The 21,744-nt window shown below is 43.1% G+C and overlaps 2 protein-coding genes across 2 annotated transcripts; one reads left to right on the forward strand and one right to left on the reverse strand.

Moving 5' to 3' along the window:
* Positions 1-654: 654 nt before the first annotated feature.
* ARF4 (ADP ribosylation factor 4) lies at positions 655-11,573 on the forward strand. Its single transcript, XM_038149210.1, has 6 exons — positions 655-942; positions 6,903-6,983; positions 7,457-7,566; positions 8,698-8,769; positions 9,286-9,411; positions 10,296-11,573. The coding sequence occupies exons 1-6, from the start codon at positions 876-878 to the stop codon at positions 10,380-10,382; spliced, it is 543 nt and encodes a 180-aa protein (XP_038005138.1). The 5' UTR covers positions 655-875; the 3' UTR covers positions 10,383-11,573.
* A 5,311-nt stretch (positions 11,574-16,884) lies between these two features.
* Positions 16,885-21,644, reverse strand: PDE12 (phosphodiesterase 12). The gene is made up of 3 exons (XM_038149209.1): positions 20,363-21,644; positions 19,239-19,317; positions 16,885-18,497 (listed from the first exon to the last, which is right to left on the reverse strand). Exons 1-3 carry the CDS (start codon positions 21,599-21,601, stop codon positions 18,055-18,057), a joined length of 1,761 nt encoding a protein of 586 aa, XP_038005137.1. The 5' UTR covers positions 21,602-21,644; the 3' UTR covers positions 16,885-18,054.
* Positions 21,645-21,744: the final 100 nt, after the last annotated feature.

Below are 21,744 nucleotides of genomic sequence, written 5' to 3' on the forward strand. Positions count from 1 at the left end.
ATACCTTCTGTTAATAGAACGTTGCCCCTGGCTTGGCTCGGTGTTTCTCGGCTCTCTCGTGTCTGGCGCTCCCTGCCCATAGCCCGGGAGCGCTTTGGTGCCACGCTCCCCCTGTGCTGCTCTCTGCGGAGGGCCAGGGCGGGGTCCTGCTCTGACCGGGCTGCCGAATAATTACTGTAGCAGTGGATATATATGCACAATTATTAATAGTATAGTGATATGTCACAGCGCTGCCGTTTGTTTCGGTTGGGTTTTTAGAGTTCTAGGGGGGTTGATCTATTTTTTTATTTATTAAATGCCCTTGTCGCTATTGGGGTGCTTTTGGAGCCTCTCTGGGGCTGGGTTTCACCGGTCTCTCCCTGCGTGCTGGGAGCGGAACCCGTGGCCGCGCCCCCGCCGGGGCTGCGAGCGGAGCGTTACCGGGGCTGCCACCTGTCCCCGCGGCCAGGGCGGGGCCCGCCGCAACCGGCGTGCCCCGCGCGACCCGGAAGCTGCGCGGGCCGCCGGGCGCGCCCGCCTACATCTCCCGTCGTGCCCCGCGGCGCTGGCAAATGAGCGCGGGGCGCGGAGCTGCGCAGCGCGTGCCGGGAGCCGTAGTCCCCGGCGCGCCGCGGCCGTGTGGCGGAGGGCGGTGCCGCGGCCGGGGGATGTGGCGAGCGTGACGTGATCGTGTCCGCGTTGGAACCGGGGCGGCCGCGGCGAGCGTGACGTGGCAGAGACCGAGCGAGGTCCCCGGTCACAGAGCACCCGCCGCCGCCGCCGGGCTCGCCTCGCGCGCGGAGAGATCCGTGCGCGCACACCGGCCGGGCCGCGCTCCCTCCTGCCCTCCTTCCCTCAGCGCTCGCCCGCCGCCGCCCAGCGCCGCCGGAGCCGCCATGGGCCTCACCATCTCCTCGCTTTTCTCGCGCCTCTTCGGCAAGAAGCAGATGCGCATCCTTATGGGTGAGGGCACCGCAGAGCCCGGACCGGCTGGGGCCGCGCAGCCGAGTCCCGCCGGAGGGGGAGGGGAGGCCGCGGGACGGGCCGCGGGTCACGGCGCGGGACTCGCCCTGTCCCGGACTGCGGGGCGCGGACACCGCGCCGTGCCCGTCCCGCGGGCTGGGGGCGCGCTGGGAGAGCGGCGGGGAGGGGAGGGGGCGCGGATCGGGCTGTATTTGCCCTTCCTTTTCTCCCGCCGTGTGCCCGTTCCCGTCCCTGCCTCGCCCGCCGCTCACGGTCCCGGCGAGGCCGAGCCCCGTTCCCGCACCCGCGCCGGGCCGCGCGCGGAACAAAGATGGGATCGCGGCCGGGCAGGGCCGCTGTCCCCGGGCTGGGCGCCGAGCGAGCCCCGCGGCCCGGCCGTGCCCTCCTGGCCCGGCACTGCGGCTCCGCGAGCTGGATGTGACAAAGCCTGGTGTGTGCAACAGCAGGGCCGTGAGAAGTGCCGTATAATGGCCGATTTTCGGCAGCTGCAGCGAGCTGTAGTGTCTGTAGCCTGACTCTCGTGAAAGGGCGTTTCGGTATAGCCTCCCATGGGCATTAGTTTTGTGTCTCGTGTACAAACCGATAAAACCCTCTAGGCAGCTCTTGCAGTGCTTGCTTAGTCTTACTGTCTCCCCCGATAATGATTTATTTTTAATATCCATATATTTTGAAATTATCTGTTCTCTTGATACGGGCTGTGTAGGAGTTGAAGCCAGTGGCTCTTGAAGATTCTCACTTTCAGATTATAGTTCAAAAGGTCAAAGCCAGCACATACTGCATTGGTATTTCCTCCTCCACTTCGAGTTCTTCCCTGCTTTCTTTTTCCACCCACCTACCCACCTCTGCAAGCTTTATGTACAAACAGTTCTTAGCCTCTAATTTTTTCTCAGATTCTGTTACCGAAGTGAATGGAATTTGGTTCATGGTCGTTGATTGGAGTAGCTTGTCCTAAGGAACTAAATAAAGTGCTCATTTGGATATAGCCAGCAAGGGGAGTGGGTTCTGACTGTGAAACTTCCTGGCACACACCCATCCTTAGTGCTGCCTGGATATGCACAGCAGACACAGTAGTGCAGCTTTTTAAAATGATCATCTTTCAGGTTCTCCATATATTTTGTGATGGTAAAGTTCGTTATTGCATACTCAGTAATTTTTATTTTGTCTTAACTGTTTGAAATTAGAGACTCTCATCCATTTCAAAATAATCTGAGTCATTTTAGTCTTCAAGACAACTTGGTACATGTGTTGGTTTCAAGGAGGTGATTTGGTTGTCTCCCTAACAGCCAGGCTCTTCCTATGACTCTTAATGAATGAAGTCAAGTCTCCAAGTGAGCTTCACTGTAGGATGCAGGATGAGACAGAGTCTGTGGTATTTGTAGTTCTGTTACTTTTTGCAGAGTACTGAAAACAGGAAAGTGATGTCATGCAGATCTGAACTGTTTGCAAGGCTCTTCATTGGTAGGAAATCAGGTTGAATTTAGGTTAGAGATGGCTTTGGAATGTGCATTTTCTAGCAGTTGGTTCAAATGAATTTATTTTTGTGTTTCTTAAAAATTTTTATTTCAAGGCCTTGTATTAAAATGCAGGGCTGGACCAGGGCACAGGACAGCCCTGTATTTGTTAGGTGTATAGGAGAGTAGACCTTGGGGTATATTGTGGTGAGAGTGTTATAGGACATAAACTGGGTGTTTAGAAGCAGGTATAATTTGTGTATACCTGTAACACTAAAACTAATCTCTTCATAGCATTCTACATCATCTATCAGCACTTTGAGGAGAGATGTCTGAACGAATACTGGGATGGAATTAAAACTTATCCTTAAGGTTATAATGTTCAGTGTATGGTTTGAAAATGGGGCTCTACAAGGTCAAACATTTAAGTTTCCATATGTAGAACACCAATTAAGAAATAGCTTTATGGGGTAAAGTACTTAGGGGAAAATATTCTGTGATTTGATACCAGCAGGCAATTAATTTATAATTCTAACTTCCTTTTCACAGCTTTCTTCTGTTTCTGCAGACTTGAAGATTAACTAGAATTAATTTAGCTCCTTAAACAGACTTTGTGTTATTGACTTCTGCAGAATTTGAGTATTTCTCATCAGGGACTATTACCAACAGCACTTACTTTTTATGTTCTCAAATTTAATTTATTATGTGAAGTGGATATTTAATGTTATGCTGAAACTTTGGTTTCATATACTAGTATAGGTAAGTATTTTTTAAAAATATTAACTTACTATTTGAAAGAAATGCATGAAAATAAGATTCATGCATTTTCTTTATAAATAGGCTTAAGATGAGGGAAAAGAAAGAACTCTGGGATAGGGCTGAATATCTGAAAGTCAGATTCAGCAACTGGGGCATTAAGAGTAGAAACACTGAGTCCTAACCCTACGTGTCTGTGAAACTCTTCACCAATGGCTTTTTGTCCTTGAAAAAAAAGATACCCATCCATTGTGCACCTTTCACTATCATAATTTAGTGTTCTGTGTCTTGGTGTAGTTGTGCAAGTGTTAACTGGTATAGTAACTACTCAGGAGCTTCAAATACGAAGGTAATTAATAAATACATTGGGTGGAAAATGTCAGATTCTTTGGAAATGGTGTCACTGCAACAGATCATAATAATTTGGCTGGTCTTTATTTGGGCAGGTGTTGTTTTAGACAACTGTTGGTTTGCATGCTGTTGGCTTTCTGTAGTTTTTATGAGGTTTTGTGCTGTGATAAGAGAGGCAGCTTGATATTCAGCCACCAGTGATCAGAGTAGGAAGTTGGTTCATGAAGGATGTGATGTGGTCAGGGATGATGTATCTAGGGACAAGTGAACTTCTTAGAAGCTTGAGATTTAGAAAAACAACTGCAGGCTGTGAATAAAACACCCTTTAAGAGGAGTAAAGGGCTCAGAACCACAGTGATTTTAGCAGTGCCTGAAAGCACTGTAGATATTTTTCTCCAGCAAGAAGAAGGGGATGTTTGATTCAGTTTAAAGGTAAATGGTTGCAGGTACAGGTCTGCATTTCCCATTTGCACTTCATTGTAATCTTGGTGCTTTGCAGTACAGCTGCTTAACATTACACCTGTCATTGAGTCTCTTACACCTTGGTCTTGACTATGGTCAGTCAGTCAGTAGAATCAGTGAAAATGTAGAATTGGGAATTTACTTTGTTTGGGGATTTAAGATGTGACTTTTAATCCTGGTGAAGTTTATGTTGTGGTAGTAGCTCATATGTTTACATTCAGTGTTCCAGTGCAAATGTAAACGTGTTTATTCTTGGATTACTAAAAGCAGTAGTTACACTTCCTACCAGCTCAAAAGATTAAATGTGATTTAATGCTCTGAAATTTTTTTAAATTACAGATTGGAGTAAGAAATATGAATGGAGGCTATGCTTTTCATGACTTGCTTCTTTAGACTTCATAACATTTACAGTTTGGCCAAAAGAGGAGTTTTGCAGATAGGGTCACAGGGATTTGCATAAGGTCGTTCCCTCAGTTAAGCTTCTGCCTCAAGTGTGAAGTCAGAAGAAGAAAACACATACCCATAACCCTGTAACTCAGCCTGCCTCGGTGCAAAGTCCAGCAGCTTAATCAAGAGTTGTGGGTAAGAGTGGATTTAAGCAAAGTCTGGGCTTTGTGCTTACATAGGCACTGTAGCCTTCTGCATGAGGGTAGAGTGGGTAACTGGGGCAGTATTTCCATAATATACCAAGTAGTTTAAAATTCTTGACTAGTTTCTAATTTCTGAACTCTGAGTCATGTCTTTAAATGGGTCTTGATACCCTGTGTACGTTCTTTGGAATGAGATTAGCTTTTTTCTTTGTCTTTATCTGTGTTGTTAGTATAAACCTCAAATACACTCAAGCAGTTTGTGTAGACAATGGCATCTTTCTTACATTGGTAATTTTAACAGATCTTGTCCGTGTTTGTTATATTGATAATGGAGTAATTTTTTTGGTGGGGAGCAATAAGAGAGGGGTTTTGAGTAGTAGTTGTAACTCTAATTGGTTCACTAAATTAATTTATATTAATTTACTGGGAAAGCCCATACATATAGGCATTATATGTACTTATGAAGGTCTACGTGTCCTGCAAGTAGGACAGCTTGAGGTTGAGCTGTGTGAAAATAGTGTTGGGCTTCAAGCACTGTGCTGCTAAAAACATTGGTTTTCAGCATAGGTGCAGAATTTGAGAGTTCTGAAGTCAGCTTAGAGGGTTTTACAAGGTGACCTGACACTTAACTGGTGTGGTGAAAATTGTGGCATTTACAAGTTTCGTGGCTTGCAAGTTCTTGTGTAATTTCTGCTGCACTGTGCCTTCTTTTGTTCATGTTTGTGTGTGGTTCTGAAGGAGACCAACACTTAAACAATAGCAAACTCCAACCCCTTACATTTCATTTGGAGCATTTTTAGAGTCAAGGAGCTTTGGTTTTGATGGTAGATTTCCACCCCACCCCCTTTCTTTCGTGCTGTCATGACATTGAAACAACTTTTTTTTTTTTCTTTTTTTAAACATGCAGTGACATTACCAAAGAAGCTGCATTGGTAGGTTTAATCATGTGTACACTATTAGACTATAGTACAATTATAGATAGGGGTTTTTTAATTAGTTTGCTGCAACAGCAGTTTGTGTCTTGAGGAAAAGGAGGTTTTTTAAGAGTTTGGTTTCATTCTGAATCAGCAGGTAATTTTGAATCCCCGTTTTTTTGCAATGCTAAGGAAACAATTGTATTATTATTAGGCAAGTCACCAAAACACTTAAAGCTTAATGTATCGCAGTTGCAGAGTTGGAAATTAACCCAGAATGCTTAAGAATGTGTGTTATCCTTATAAAATGAGGATAGCATTTGGTTTCTTGCAAAAGCATTAATTACCTCTTTTGATGGGAAGTATTTTTTTGGCCAAATGTTACTGACAAAAGAGACATTTTGTGCTGTCGTGTTTAGTACCTGCTGTTTATGGAGGTGCTTGTGTGCTAGGTATTGGGTTCTAATTGAAAGAATTCTATTTTGAGTTACATTTGTGTGTTCTAAAATGCTTAATAATAAGCAGTTTCACAAAGAGTTTTAGAAAACTACGGTGTGTGCTTGCAGTGTTGGTGATATGTCTAAAAAAAAGTCTTTTAGGCTTCGTTTTATTTTATATCTGAGGTGTCCCATATTTACCACATAGCTTACATTGAAAAACAGCAAGCTTAAGTTTTGTTTTAGAAATAGAACAGCAAATTTAAGTGCAGAAGGTCTTCTGTAATGACCAACAGTCATTAGGAGGAGATTTGAAATAGAAGCATCCTAGAGGATCTCACTGTATAGAGATGATATTCTGAAGAATACCCGCAGCCCTTGTATATGTGGAGGGATGATGAGAACTGCCTGATGTTTGTGGTTTTTTCAGTGCTAAAGAAATGTTTCAGCAGAGGAGGAGAGGCTGGAATAAGGGACAAGACGTGTCTTTCACGTATAGTGCCAGCTTGGGTTGGTCCACGTGTGCCTGTGAAGCTGAGCTTTGCAGGAGGTTGAGGAAGTGAGGCCTTCCCCAGCTTAGTGAAAAACAAATGTATGATCATGTAGAAGCTGTGTGCTGCTTGTAGATTGTTGCTGAGCTTTTAAAATCTTCCTGATTTATGCAGAGGAAACTTTCAATGTGAATGTAAAGCTTAATTAACACAAATACTAAGGAAGATTACTAGAAACTTGTGAGCCTGGAGGTTATGAATGGAGGCATCTTATTGAGCTTGTTTTCTTCATGACTTGTTCTCTCTCAGTGCTGGGCAGAGGAGATGGGGAAGAACATCCAGTAGTTTCTCAGCAATGAGTTAAGAGTGTTTGACAAGCTGTTCCCAGTAAAATACCCCTAATACTCTGCATGTAAAATAACATGCTTTTTAATTAGCAGGTTGTAGTTCAGTGTGTGAACTAAAGCAAGTTTTCTCTTCCTTCTAGTTGGTTTGGACGCTGCTGGTAAGACAACCATTCTTTATAAACTGAAACTAGGAGAAATTGTCACCACAATTCCCACTATTGGTAAGATCACCAGTTCTTATATCTTTATTCTTGTTATTCTAAACCTGACGGGTCTCTGAAGAGTGCAGGGATTTGCTGTCTTTGTAGGTAGAATCACGACAAACATGGTACTGCCATAACATAACTGTGTCAGACCAAAGAGACATCCAGACCAGAATCCAGCTACTCACCCGTGCCAGTAGCAGGTGCTCAGGAGGACAGGAGCCAGATTAGTAGCACCTTTCCCCAAACACCATGAGTCTCACAGTTTGGCTGAAAGATTTGCTCAGCCACTTGGACTTGGATTTAAGTGACTTGTCTTTTTCCCCCCTTCAGTCAATTTTCTTCCTGATTGACCAGTTCAGCATTGATAAGCCATTTTGTACATATTTGGGAGAAGTGTACCTTAGGAAGTATCTATCTTTAACATGGTTAGAATTATGTTTTAACACTAGAATTAACTATTTCTAATCACTGAACTCCTTCATTTTTAGGTTTTAATGTGGAGACGGTAGAATATAAAAACATTTGTTTCACAGTTTGGGATGTTGGTGGTCAAGATAAAATTAGACCTCTTTGGAGGCATTATTTCCAAAACACACAGGTAAGAGTACTCAGATGGCAATAGTTAAAGACTTACTTTGTAAAGCCTCATTGTGTTTTGTAGAATACATATGGAAAGTTGTTTTCTTTCTTTCAGAAAGGCTCTGCACTACTTCCTGCAACTTCTGAGGGTACCCAGATTTTATTCTAGTTGAAGCTAGTTTGTTCCCCTGAAGGCTTCAAACCTAGTTGTGAGTGTAGCCTCTCAGTGATGAAGTCCTTTAGGATCTACAGTGTTCTGTAATGTGCCAGACCAGCTGGTTTGTTGTGAGGAACTCTTAAAATATATGGCTTTTACTGTGCTAAATCAGTGGTTCTAGTAAGCTGAACATATAAAATATGGTAAAAGATCTTGTTACTAAGATTGAAAAGTGCTAGCTTCACAATGATGTGACTACCATCAGTGTTTGGGACATAAATGTGATACCTTTGGTTTACAAGTAGTGAGGTAAGTTGTTTATTAGTATCAGAAAACTTCTGCAGTGGGTTTTTTTTTTGTGTTGAATATAGAATTGTTTCCATATTTGTGTGCAGCATGGATGTGTATGATTGGTGCAGAAAGGTATAGAGGTTTGGATTGACAAAAGGGACCTTGCACCACCATACTGTTGTGAATAGAGCAATACTTATTTTCAGTTCCTTATTACTGTTCTGTTACTAAATACTTCTAAAGATACTTCTCTTTCCTTGAAGGGAATGATAAAAGCAAGGTTTTCAGACTGAAAGGTTAACAGTGAATTGTGTAAGAAGAGCACTTGAATAACAGAGATGCCTTTAGAAGTACTGTTTGATACAAACTTTTTAAAACAAATTCAGGCATTATTTAAGGGTTTTTTCAGGTAAATATGAGATGGTGAGGCACTTGTGATTTTCAGTACAGTGAGTGAAAGGGGAGGGGGAAGAGTTGGTTTATGTGATTTTGCTGCATTTTTTTCTCCCAACTTTATTTTGAAGTTGAGACTTAGGTAGTTGTTCAGACACACATCATGCATTGCTTAAACAGAAATTTCTGTTAAATTTGTCCCCTTTCTTAGGGAAACAATCACAATATTGAATATGAGTATTTTGGTGGTTTAAGAATAGTGCTGCATGTTTACGTTGTTTTTTTTCAAATCTGCTTAACTTTCTACAGGGCCTCATTTTTGTGGTAGACAGCAATGACAGAGAGAGAATCCAGGAAGCAGCAGAAGAGCTGCAGAAAATGGTAAATATCTCTATGTTCTGAGGTGTAATTGTTAGACTGACTTGTTCTCATTTTGAATGTTTGTCAGGTTCCCTAAGAGATTTAGGATTTTATAGTTTTAGGGAGTCTGTACAGTGTGTGTTGTATTCAGCTGGTAATTCTGGGTCACATAGTGCACTGAGTTGTAATTTCCACTCTGTAGAGGGCCAGTAATGTGTCAGAACCTTTCATTCATGAAATCTTGATAGAAATGCAGCGGGAAAAGAATTTTGGAAGAACAGATTGGTGCTAGAGAATATTTCATCAGCAAGGTGCCCATAAATTTAAATTTTTTAAATTGAAAGGTGACTTCCTTAATTGCAGGAGTTCTGTTATATACTAGTTGAATTTCACTCAATACTTATTAGCGACTTCAGGAGCAAGAATGAAAATGTTTACAACCCTTAAATAAGTGTTTAGATTTTTTTTAGTGTTTGTTGAAGTAACTGACTTACTTAACTGAGGCAATTTAATAACATGCCTGTTTTTTTCTGTTAGCTTCAGGAGGATGAGCTGCGAGATGCAGTGCTGCTTCTGTTTGCAAACAAACAGGATCTGCCAAATGCCATGGCAATCAGTGAAATGACAGATAAACTAGGCCTTCAGTCTCTGCGCAACAGAACTGTAAGTGCTCAGCTTTCTGACTGCTGAACTCTTTTCTCCTTTTATTATTTATCATAAACATCAAGTTCCTCTAAGGGAAAGGGTAGTTTTCACCTCTTTCTGTAGAAAGATGCATGCACCTGCTGTTAAACTTGATAATGCATAATTCAGGTCCTTGTTTAAAATAAATGATTTAGAAGTATAATCCAGTGTGTTCAGCTGCTAGAGGTGTTTCATTTCTCACCTTTTCCTGAAAACATTCGGACACTCCAGTCTGTCATTGAAATGGAGACATCCAGCATTTCACAAAGTATGTGATGGGCTTTCCTGTTTTCTCAGTATTCTGGGGGAACAAATGCATTCTGCATTCCCACCTCCAGGAGGAAATTACATAGCTTCTGAAACATTAGATTTCATCTGCTCAAGCTTTAGAGACACAGCTTTGCTTCCCATGAACTATCCCACCTTTTGTAATCTGAGTGTCTGTGTTGGCACACTAAGATCCTGACCATAGAAGCTGTTTCAGAGGTCCATTTGTGTAGATAATTCCATGTTTGCTTCCCAAAGAGCAGTCTTTCAGAAACAAGAAGTAGTTTTCAGCATGTAAACCAAATACAAGTTCTGTATTTATTTCTTGATGCCTTAAGCTATGTTGTAGCCTTTACTAGGCCAGCACTTGAATTTCGGGATAATGTCTGAACTACCTCTACACTACCTGTACTTCTCAAAATTTTTTAAAATACCATTTGTTCAATCTTGACTCTACTTAGGGCACAAAACAGTATGTAAAGAACACCGGTATAACACACACACAATTATAACAACACTAAAGTGTCACACGCTGTCATAACTTAGCTTGCATTTTGTCAGTGTTTAAATGGATTTTTTTTGTTCTACATTAACAGTGGTATGTCCAGGCTACCTGTGCTACGCAAGGAACTGGTCTGTATGAGGGACTTGACTGGCTGTCAAATGAACTCTCAAAACGCTAATTCCAACTGGATGACTCTTTCACCAGGGACATGTTTGATATAAGTGGTCTAGGCTTGTTACAACAAAATTAGTTTGCATCTTGGTTATTACAGTATCTGGAACTGATATTTGGGCAGGATATTACAGCGTTTCAACTTGTTTCGTTGCCAATTTATTGTTTACCGAGCTACATGTTGCAGAGGTAGCAATATGCTTGGGTAAAAATCTCCTTAACTTGGAAAAAGTGTATCTTCTGATTTTATTCCCCTTGTTAGCCTAAATGCCTGAATATAGTTATTGTGACATCTTTAAGATCTGTTTTGAATACTCTTTGAGCCCCAATAAATTAATGTTTTAATTTTTTTTCTCCCTGCTACTCTTAGTTTACTGATGCCCTGTTTCATTCCTCAGACAGTCTGCTGATTTAAAAATGTAGCATTCCGTATGTATTTATTTCTCTCCCTTGCCAAAAAGATTTCCTAATTCTGCTTGTTCCAAGCCAAGGAAATGCTCTAAAACACTATACAAATCTACTGCACTGAGGAACATTTTATTAATCCTTGGGTTCTGTCAGCCCAACTTGCCTTTGTGTGAATTGGATTTGATGGGTAGAATAGTTCTGTGCTGGTTGCGAAGAGCTCATGTTGAGGTTGTTTTTAATATTCAGCAGATTGTCTTCCTTTATATTGTATCTTTTTTTTATGTTGCATGTTGCTTTTTGGTATCAGCCTGACTATTTTTGCCCAGTGTATAATAGTTCTGCTGAAGTTTTACTGTTTGTTGGTGAACATATCTTCATAAGGAAATTTTGGAAAATTCATCAAACTCAATGGATTAGTTTCTTCATAACCCACTTGGAATTATTCCTAATAAAATGATAAAATGTATAGTTCTGTGTATTCTCTTCTTGATTCTTGAAATAGTTGAATGCAAATTATCACTTATTCTTTCTCCATATAATGAGCTTTCCTGCAGCTTGAATATGAGCACCAGTCTCAAATTTTCACTTGTTTGGAGCTGTGTAGAGTGGGACAGGGAAGGGAGGCAACCAAGTTGTATACAGTGCAGTAGAGTAGCTGTCATTGGGGCTTACATAATTCTGTAATGTCTTTTGAAGTTGTAAATCTAAAATTCCTTTCAAGATGTCCAGATATGAAAATACTAACAGTTAAAAAATTGTAATAAAACAAATTTGAACTGCCTGAGAAGCATGCATGTCTGTTTCATAGTTTTATCTGCATGTCAAAACCTACCTGGGTTCCAGCAGGAGAGTCACATGTTCTGTTGGTGGCTGGCTGGGAAGGTCACCTGAGTGCTTTTACAGGGATATAGCAAATGTTATAATAATGCTGATAATCGCCCCCCAAAAATCATCTCTACACAACTGCTACTGTCTGTTTTCAGATTTCTGTCCCCTTACACCTTTGTAGTTCAAAAGGCATAAATTAATATGTGTTTTGAGGCTGCTACTAATAGGTAGTTTAGAATCTATTTTTCTGTTGCCTGTCTGCTGTATAGAAGCAAATATTGCTCAACCATCCAACTGAAATGTGCTGTGCTATTGATTGGATGTCTTTAGGAACCATGATTCTGTTGCAGTTTCAGGCTAAGTGCTTCTCCTTTTCCACCCAGATGTGGTTACCCTTGCTACAACAAGTCCCACTGACAAGCTGGTAAACTTAAGCTAGTTTTGGTTCAGAACACCTCCCTGGGCAGCTTCTGCTGTGAGTGAGGTTTAAGTTCTTGGGAGGTGCTGTTACTGTGAGCACAGCTAAGCAGGGAATGTCTCGGAGTTTTTGAATACAGTCCTTAAATGTCTTCAACATGTAACGGAAACCCAGGAGACAGTGTAAGGTGAGAAGGGTTTTGCCTGTACCTTTAATGAATTGCTGATTACTTATTAACCAAAGCTGATATGCCCATGCATTTCATCAGTAGCAGTGGATGTGCACATATCTAGCAATGAAGTTCCTTGAATTAAACCTTAAAAGGTACACCTTGTTCAGAAAAGACAGCTTGTCTCTAATACAAGTTGGTTTTTGTAGTCCCAGTAGGTTAAAATAAACAATGCTTGTTACAAACTTAGAGGTAGTCTTTGAATGAAACAGTAGCTACTTAAATTAGGCCTATTACCACGAAGGAAACATTCTGCTTGGTAGAGATTTAATTACTTAAATAAGTAAGTATTCAGGTTTAGGTGAGCTCTGTTGAGCCACCATGCTTTTCAGTTGCAGCGTATGTATACAAAGTTCATATTTCTGAGTCATCATGTTTGGGGTTTTGTATCAGTAGGTGTAGTTCTGCTATAAAATAAATAATTTCTCAAAGTCAGAAAGTAATGAAGATCTTGGGCCTCATTTAAGAGTGATGGAGTCTGCATGAGGGTTAAGGCTACAGCTTGCACTGAAATGCAATAAAACAATGTTGTGTATCAGTAACAATACACAGTATAGCCCTGTTCTTCAGAGGAAGATGAAATTCCCATGAACACCCAATTTTCTCACGTCTGTTAGGAGTTAAGATACTAACATGGTTTGTCATTTCCCTATCAGAAATCAAGTACCTGAACTGAGCTGCTGTCCCCGAAGTTCAAAATCTTGAACAGGCATGAGACTGCTAGAAATGTATTCCTCATTCACTGTAGTGACAGGAAATCCTGAGTTCCAGTAGCTGAAATGTCTCTTTGTATACACTACCTTTTGTATTCAAACAAATGGGTAAGTTCTGCTGCGCTGGGGAGTTAGTCAAGTAATATTTGTGTACAGGAAGCTTTATTTCAGCGTGTCAGATGGCCAGCTTAACTATAAAGAACAAAATACAGAAGAATGAGTGGGTCTTCTTTTATTTGACCAAGGTGACACAATTTATTTAGCGAATATTAAGTACGTGCATTATCTTCATTTTTTAAATTACTTACAAGAACAGCCCAGGTTGTGTAAAACATTGGTTTGGGGTTTGCCAGTAAAGAAAATTCAGAGCCCAGTTATTAGCCCCTTGTTAGTCTAAGAAATCCTTCTATAAAGGTTTGGACAAAGGCAGTTTGAGTGCAATATGATGACACTTTACACATCACCTTGTTCAGTATGTCTTTCCCACCCTTGTCAAGAATGGGAACTTAAGAAACTACATTTCATATACTGCCATTGGATTTATGAAAAAGCTGAGCTGTCAAAATGGAAATGTTTAAGGCCTTTCCTCTTACTGGGTTGGAGTTGGAAGGCTTGAAACTATTTTCCTTCTATTCCAAGAATATGAGAAACAAGGCGACCACACAATTAATTTGACATGTTGAAAGCTCTGATGCCTTAGCACATTGGGTATTTTTCCCTTTGTTTTTTTCCTACCATTTTTCTCCTCCCTTTTCTTCATCCTCTCAATCATATTTGGCATCCTTGCTTGCTCTATCATGATACATATAGGTACACATAGCTTGAATTATACCTTTCAAAACCAGCAGTGATATAAGAGATGTGCAAGAATTCAAGTACCATCACAGGAGGATAAGAGACCTCTTTGTCTGGAACAGATATGGTCAGGGGAAAGAATAATAGGAGTTTCAAGTTGCCAGACCAGTTTGAAGGATCTGGCAGAACTTGGTTGATTTTGTACGTATCAAATACACAGGTAAACATTTCACAATACCCAGAGCCCAAAAATGAGCCAAGTCTGCTTCCTTCAGAAGGTCAGTGTTTTGAGTGCCCTTAGTTCTGTAATGTTCTTGTGAGTGATGAGTTAGTCCACAGCAGGAGCCACCGTGAAAGAAGAAACTTCTCCCTCCTAAGGCAACAGCCAGGCAGGAGGCAGCAGTCTCTCCTTACGTTTAATGAATCAGAGATGGGAAATTCAAGTAGAAGGCAAATAGATTTTCCTTTTTCCTTAACAGGTGGTCTGGGAAAGTAGAGTAACAAATACAAAAAACCCCATCCACTTTTACAAAGATGCAAAGAAAATCCTACCCAGTTTTTTATTGGGAAGGGCATGAAGCTTTCCAATTGCTGGATGAGGAACAAGTACAGGTGAGTTTAGGTTTATGAAGTAAGATTGAGACAAGCTGAATGGGACTTGTACAAATGTGGGTTCTGGATGTGATTTAGAGAGGAAGAATTAATTGCTGGGCAAAGTCCAGAGGTGTAGAGAGAGCCAAAATGGGAGTTAAGAATCAACAGAAGTTCAGTAGGAAGCACCATCTGTTACACAGATGTAAATAGAGCTCGGGAGCATGAGGGCTCTGGGCCAAAGGTATACCTAAGGGCTCTTTTACCCCAAAAACCTGTTTTTTTGAACTGTGCCTTTCCTAATCTAGACCCTAGTGTTGCATTCTCATTCTTGACATGCAGCAGGTTCCTGACACATTGCTGCTATTGGCAGTCAGCCTCTACTACTGCAGTTTCCTAAGGAAATGGAGGATACTGGTTCTGGAGATTCCCCAGCATCAGCTCACCGGGCTGAATTTCCCCGAAACATAGTAAAGGATTATCTACCATGTGCAAGGGCCTGTCCCAGTGCCGTGTGTGTCCTCACCACTTGCCTCCTGCAGATTCCAGCTTCCCTTTGCACTCCCTCTCCCTGGTCTGCAGGGAGGCAGAGGCAGCAGCCCAAGTGCCAGCATAGCAAGCAGGAGGGAGCTGCTGTTTCTCGGAAGGGAGGCAGAGCACCCGGCAAGTCTGTTCTCTGAGCAGCTCCATCTTCTGGTTCTAGAGACAAGTTACAGATTTTTAATGTTTTGGGTTTGGGAAAGACAAAGTAACCCAGTTGTAATGGATCAATAATTAAAAATGAAGACAAGAATGTTCTTTCGAGTTACAAGGGGAGCTCAGTTAGCCCATGTAAGTAACACAGTCTCACTTCCAAACTTCACAATTGCAATCTTACTGTTCTAAGTGACTGATATTTGTCCTGCTGGCCCACAGCCCTGCATTACTCAGTGGAGTTTGTTTTTTTTCAGAGCTGGTAATTTGTAGGCCTCTATATGTCTGACTCAGCCATAATGCAGTCATTTCCAGTGTTTCAGTCATTTTCACCATTTCCCTAGTGTTGAGACTGAATTTTTTTCTTGAACAGATCTTCCAGTTAATTTTTCTGTCCTTTAAGATGCCATATGCTTGCAAATGTTACATCTTCAGGTGCAAGTGTTCCCTCATTTACTAAATTAGTAACATTTATTTGCCCAGATAGGGGGTTTACAGCTTTTATTCTGTTTGCAAGATTTTCTCCTCACGTGTATCTTGAAGTTATGAATCAGCAATACCTTTATTATGAACTTTGCAGTCTAGGAGAGTACAGACATCAACTCATGCATGACTGAATTACATGTTTTTTTTTAATTAGACTTATTTTAAAAACTGATCAAAGATCCACCCAAATTATTTAGGGTCCAATTTTTCAGGAAGAGTACATCACTAGTGCAGTGATCTAACATCCTTCATTGCCACATTCCATTTTGCTTCCCTTTTGTATCCAGAGGTGCTTTAGCTACACATGGCTTAGCAAAAGTGCTGACTTAACAAAACCAGAAATCTGAGGGTTTACATATAGCCTGGCAAAGCTGTTGGAATAAACGAGCACCATTTCATTGAGGTCTTGTGTTAGGTTTTGGGGTGGATCTGCTGGAGCAAGTTAAGGTCTTGCTTCAAGCTTTCATCACCTCTTTCCATCCACCTCCAATGCTGTATTTGTTCTTTGGGCACAAATGGCTTTAAAGTAACTAAGTTCAGGACATAAAGATCCACTAAAATGACAGTACAAGCAAGAGAACTAAAAGCCCTGTATTTTTAACAGGATCACATCCCTGTTTTAGTTTGGTGTGGCATGAGCAGGAACAAGGAGACAATTCACAGGTGGTAGAGCACATCAGCTGAGAGAGTTTGGGATAAGAGGGAGGGTTAACTGCCTATGTTGCCGGAAAGAAGCTGCTTTCAAAGGGCATTTACATGAGCTCTTTAGCAACACAGGCTTCTACAGACTCAGAGTACTGGAATTTGTCCATTTCCCTTTATCTGTGGGCAGAGTTGGTAATGAAATACTGGACAATTTATGAGATTTGTCTTCTCACATCATGCTGTTTGAGACACGTTTGGAGATTTATGGGCCTGTATCTTTTATCCTTGTATGACCTCTGAAGGTAAACCTGCCTTGCTTGAGGGCTTTGCTACTGCAGCTACCAGCATCATGCTAGATGACATGATGCAGACATTGGAGCAGCAAAACACAGCAGTAATTGTATTGGAAATCACAGACAAGAGCAGATATTTAAAAGCTTCTGCACATCACCACCCTTCACAGCACAGCAATTACTATGGCAAGAGACAGCACCAGCAACCCTCAGAAATACCTCACCTGAAAGTGACTTCCAGGTTTGAGGAGGGTTTAAAGAGTGGAGTGAATCCCACCTACAGAGCACCAGAATGCAGGGAGGTGAGCAGGTGTACAAGCAGAGAGTACACAGCTTTTATCAACCCAGGCAGACTTGTTTTGCCATGAAAGACACCAGCAACTAGAAAAAAAATCCCAAAGTAACAACAGTGACAGACAATTGATAAAGGGGGTTTTATTAGGTGAAAGAGGAAGATCCAGTGAATGGTTTCCAAATGCTTTTTGTTTCCCTTGGATGGATGATGTAGGGCAAGAAGCTTGTTAAATGACTGAACCCACTCCAACACATTCTGTGAAGGTATGGATAAAATACACTTTCCCCTGTCCTACAAAACAGGGCAAACTAGGCTACTTCTAGAAAGAAAAAATGCATGTAAAAACACTTAAAAATTCAGGTTGTCTTTGTATGCAAGAGAGAAACAAAATACAACCATTGTGATAAGGGTTTGCAAGTCACTTGAGCTTCTTTGTAAAAATTTAGGCACAGATAACTAATGCATCACATTGTTCTGTGTCTCTCCCCACATGGAAACAGATGATATTGATAAAAAGCTCCCTCCCACCCAAAGCTGGTTGTCCTAAACTCCAGTATCTTTTACTGCTGATGACTCAAACCAGAAGGAGCATATGTTCAAAGTAGATGCTGTTTCTTCATGTAGTCCAGTTTCACAAGGTGTTAACATTACCCTCATTACCCATGTTATGTGGGCAGACAAATTGCTTCCAAATAAATTATAGCCTTGAATTTAACATGGTTGATTTTTGACAAAGCCTACTCAGTGATAATTAAGAACATCATTTCAGAAGTTGGTAGGTACAAGTACATTGTTCATGCAACTTACTAGAAGTTGTGCCATAGTAATGGTAAGTGAACAAGACAATTTTTGAACTTAAATTACCATTACATTAATCAAAATGGAGTCAACTAAATCCATTTGGGTTCTGTGTTTGTTTCTGAATTAAACAGGGTTCAATTTGCAGACTGTCTTACAAATCAGAATAAAATTCTTTTTTTTTTAAACAAAATAATTCTTAATTCTTTAAAAACACCACTAAAAAGGTATATGATAATCCAGTTTTCAAAACCCTGCCTTCAATGTATTTTTCCCTTGGCATATAAAAAAGGAGGAAATTGTCATGCAAATATTCTGAACAGTGTGACAATATTCAGTAGAGCCATTAAACACATGAGCTCTTCATTAATCATTTTAGCTTTCCTTTTAGTGGCATAGAAGTCAGGGTCTAACCTCAGTTGCCCAGCAGTACATGAAATTAAATTTCTTGTTTAAAAACCTCCAAAAGCACCATGTCAGAGCTACTCTATTTCCACTTCAAGTCACATATTAGTGCTATATGATCAGAAGGATGTGAAACACTTGGCAAAGCCTGGTGGGTTGTTATTTCTTCATGACTTGGCAATGGAATAACTTGTTCAACCTCTAGAGCGTTTCTGTCAATGAAAATGTAGTCCAGACATCCATGAAAGCCACCAACATAGTTGGTATAAGCAGGTTCTCCACAAGCACTTAGCAGCTTGAAAGGATGGCTTAGAGACATACTGCACCTTTCTTCCTCCCCATTTGAGACCCAGTCTTCGTGATCTTCAGCAATGCCACCACTGCTGATAAAACTGTACGCTCCTGAGGAGGGTGTGCTGTTAAAATCTCCACAGAATATGACGGGGATCCCGGGGTACAAGTCACATGCTACATGCCTGATGTGAGACATGGCTACAGCAATCTGGATCAGCCGGATGTTCCCACCTAAGGACATAAAAAAGTATTATTTCAAATAATGCAAAACAGCGCAGCGCTGGAGGTGCTCAGTGGGTTGCTCATTTAAGCATATATAGCTCTGAAACAGCAATCCTGAATTTTAGAATGGTTTTCATGAATTAAGAAGCCTTTAAAGTTTGTGACTATGGCTTTTGAATAACAGTTTTTGAATAACAGACAATTTCAATTTAAACTTGCCCATGCAAGAACTCTGAAGCTTAACACCCATATACAGCAGTTTTCCATTTCATGGCAACCATCCTAATAATGTTCCCAAAAAGGCACAGAACCAAAAGAAAACTAACAGAGAAGAGAAGAATCTCTCCTAACAGCTTCTGGAGCCCAATCTGGTTGCTCCTCCTGGCAGTACTCTGGGAGAGCTCCATGTTCAACAGGTATGGGAAACCATAAGCACACACAAAGCTCTCTCTGTTTTATGGTCTGCTTTTTGGGTGAATTGTGTGTTATGTGACTTGCCTTGCTTTCAGCTGGATTCTATTGACTCCTAGGCACACTAAAAAAATAAATATCACACTAAAAAAATAAATAAATAAACAGATCCAGGATTCTGGCTTGATTTCATCTAGAGAAGAAGTGAGGCAGGAAACCCTCAGTTCCAGAAGAAAAGGCTGTAGTTGCAAAAGAATGGTGGGAAATCTATTCTCCCAAGAAAGAGCAAAAACCTTTCCAAACCCAGTTATCCTACAGGCAGGAATGTGGCACAATTACCTTTGGGGTGCCAGTATAGGTGGGTATTTGCTACACAAAGCTTCCTGGAAGGATCAGTTGTAGACTGAAGAACCGAAACCTTTAAGAGAGAAAACAGTCTTTGTTAAGTCTTAAATAGAGAGATGATATATTTGAAAATGCACTAGTCAGCTTATGCCTTTGTGGCAATCCAGTTCAAAGAATCTGATGCTTATAGCCAATAAACTTAATTTAGGAGCTGTACTTTTCAATAATCTTCATTATAAGGTCTAAATACCAGCCAAAATATTACCACTACATCACTTAACAAACATTATTCTGACTGTGTCTGGTTTGACCATATTTTTTCATAAGATATAGTTCACACTGTACCATTCTGAAATATTTTTATATTCATTCTCTGCAACAGAACTGGAGCTAAATCTCCGTTTTTAGCAAGCAAATGTAGCATACCATAATTGCTAAACATAATTGAACAAAAATGTGGAGGTGATTTCAGTTGTCAAAGAAATCCCGTTGGTCCTACTCAGTCCATGAACAGGAAACTTCTACCAGTGTTGCTGCAGTTCCTGACACAGCCTTCTCTCCTACACACTTGTACCTGCACGACAGCTCCGTGGGCAGACCCTCTGGCATCAGGAAGCTCACACACCTGTCCGACCTTATTTGTCCCCCTCCTGTCACTTGCTAAAAAGGCATTATAAAGCATACTCAACTAACTCACCTAAAATTGATTTATAAGGTCTAAGTTTTGTAAAATATATTCTTACATATAAAAGTAAGTGGTGAAACACTGGCTGCCAATAACACCAGCCAGGAATCACTACCTGGCCCAGAATCTCAGCAGCTGTCTTCATTTTAAAGCAAAATAATATTGCCTTTTTTACCAAATTTTGATAATTCCATATATGCCATTCAGTAAGAACTCAATGTTTTGTTTTTGTTCCTAAGTTGATCTTCTTCTCTATCCATTACTCCAGCTAACAGAGAACAAAGTTCCACGTTTCAAACTCTTAATCCCTCACCTCCCTTCTGCTGCTTGAGGCTCAACAACGCTGGCCCAGCTACACCTCGAGACAGTGGGAGGAGGAGAAAGGGGGGGAAGAAGAGGGGAAAGAGAAGAAGGCGTATCAAAGCTGGTATACCTGCAGCACAGAGGACCTCTGCAGCACCTTCTCCTGCACCAGGGGGTACTTGGCCAGCTGCTCACACAGCTCCTTGTGCAGCGGCTCTGAGAGCAGGGCTTCGCTGAAAGCGATGTCGTGCTGGCTGAGGAGACTGAACTTGTCCCTGCGATAGAAAGTGGCCAGGCCCTCGTGCTGCTTCTCCTTAATCTTGAACAGCCCCTCCAGTCCAAAAGCATCTAGCGCCGGGGCCAAGCTGTCCACGAAGACAGATTTATCCACCTCTTGCAAGCAGATGAGATCGGCGCTGTAGCCCGCCAGCTCCTTCTTGAGCAGGTTCTGGCGGTAGTCGATCTCCAGGGCGTAGGGAGCGCAGTAGGGGTAGAGCACGGTGCGGGAGAACTCCGTCTGCGCGTAGGTGTCGGCCAGGATGTTGTAGGAGACGGCGCGGACGGAGCCGCGGCCACAAACCTTCTTGGTGTAGAGGTGCCGGGCGTCGAAGGTGCAGACGCCGGGCCCGGCCTCCACGGGGCCGCTGCTTTCCACCTCGAGGGCCGGGCCGTAGCGCTGCTCCCCGTCCCCGGGCGTGCAGCGCAGCTTCAGCCGCAGCCCCACCAGCGCGTTCGACGGCGTGAACACGCGCTCGGCCGCCGCCGTCTCCACCCAGGCCTCCCCAGCCGCTTCCCCGCCGCCCGCGGGGCGCTGCTCGCGGAACCAGCGGAACAGGCAGTGCTGCGGAGCCGCGAACTCGGCGCTCACCTTGGGGCACACGGGGAAGCCGGCGAGGAGCGAGCGCGGCAGGCGGAGCTCGGTGAGCGCGGGCGGGTTGCGCTCCACGCGGTAGCGCGCGTCCCCGATGTGCAGCACGGCGCCGTCCTGCCAGGCAGCCGCGTTCGGCACCTCCTCCGCCACCGCCGCGCCGTCGCTGGAGAACAGCCGCACGGCCGGCACCGCCGCCTCGCCCTCCGCGCCGCCCTCCGCCCGCGCCTTCTTGCTCTTCTTGCCCCCTTTGCCGTGGCCCTTAGCGGCGTTGGTGGCGATGCGCGCCAGCGCCCGCCCCAGCGGCTCCGCCTGGTCGCGCTGCATGTGCCGAGCACTGCCGTCGGGCAGCACGAACCGCAGGCTCAGCTTGGGCTCGGACGGCACGCAACGCACCACGGCGCGCTCCATGGCGGCGGGCGGGCGGCCGCCGCCGCCGTGCGGAGGTGCGGCGGGGGAGCCGCGGAGGCTCCGGAGGGCGGAGCGCAGCCGGCGCCACATGGACCCGGCGCCGCTGCGGCTTCCGCGGGGCGCGGCCGGAACCGCCGGGCGGGGCGGGGCTGCGCCGTCACCGCGCGCGACGGGGGCGGGGCAACGGGCGGGGCGGCCGCTGCCGCCAGCGCGCGCGGCAAGGGGCGGGGCCG

This window comes from Motacilla alba, chromosome 12 (assembly GCF_015832195.1).
Source record: "Motacilla alba alba isolate MOTALB_02 chromosome 12, Motacilla_alba_V1.0_pri, whole genome shotgun sequence".
Classification (NCBI taxonomy): Eukaryota; Metazoa; Chordata; class Aves; order Passeriformes; family Motacillidae; genus Motacilla; species Motacilla alba.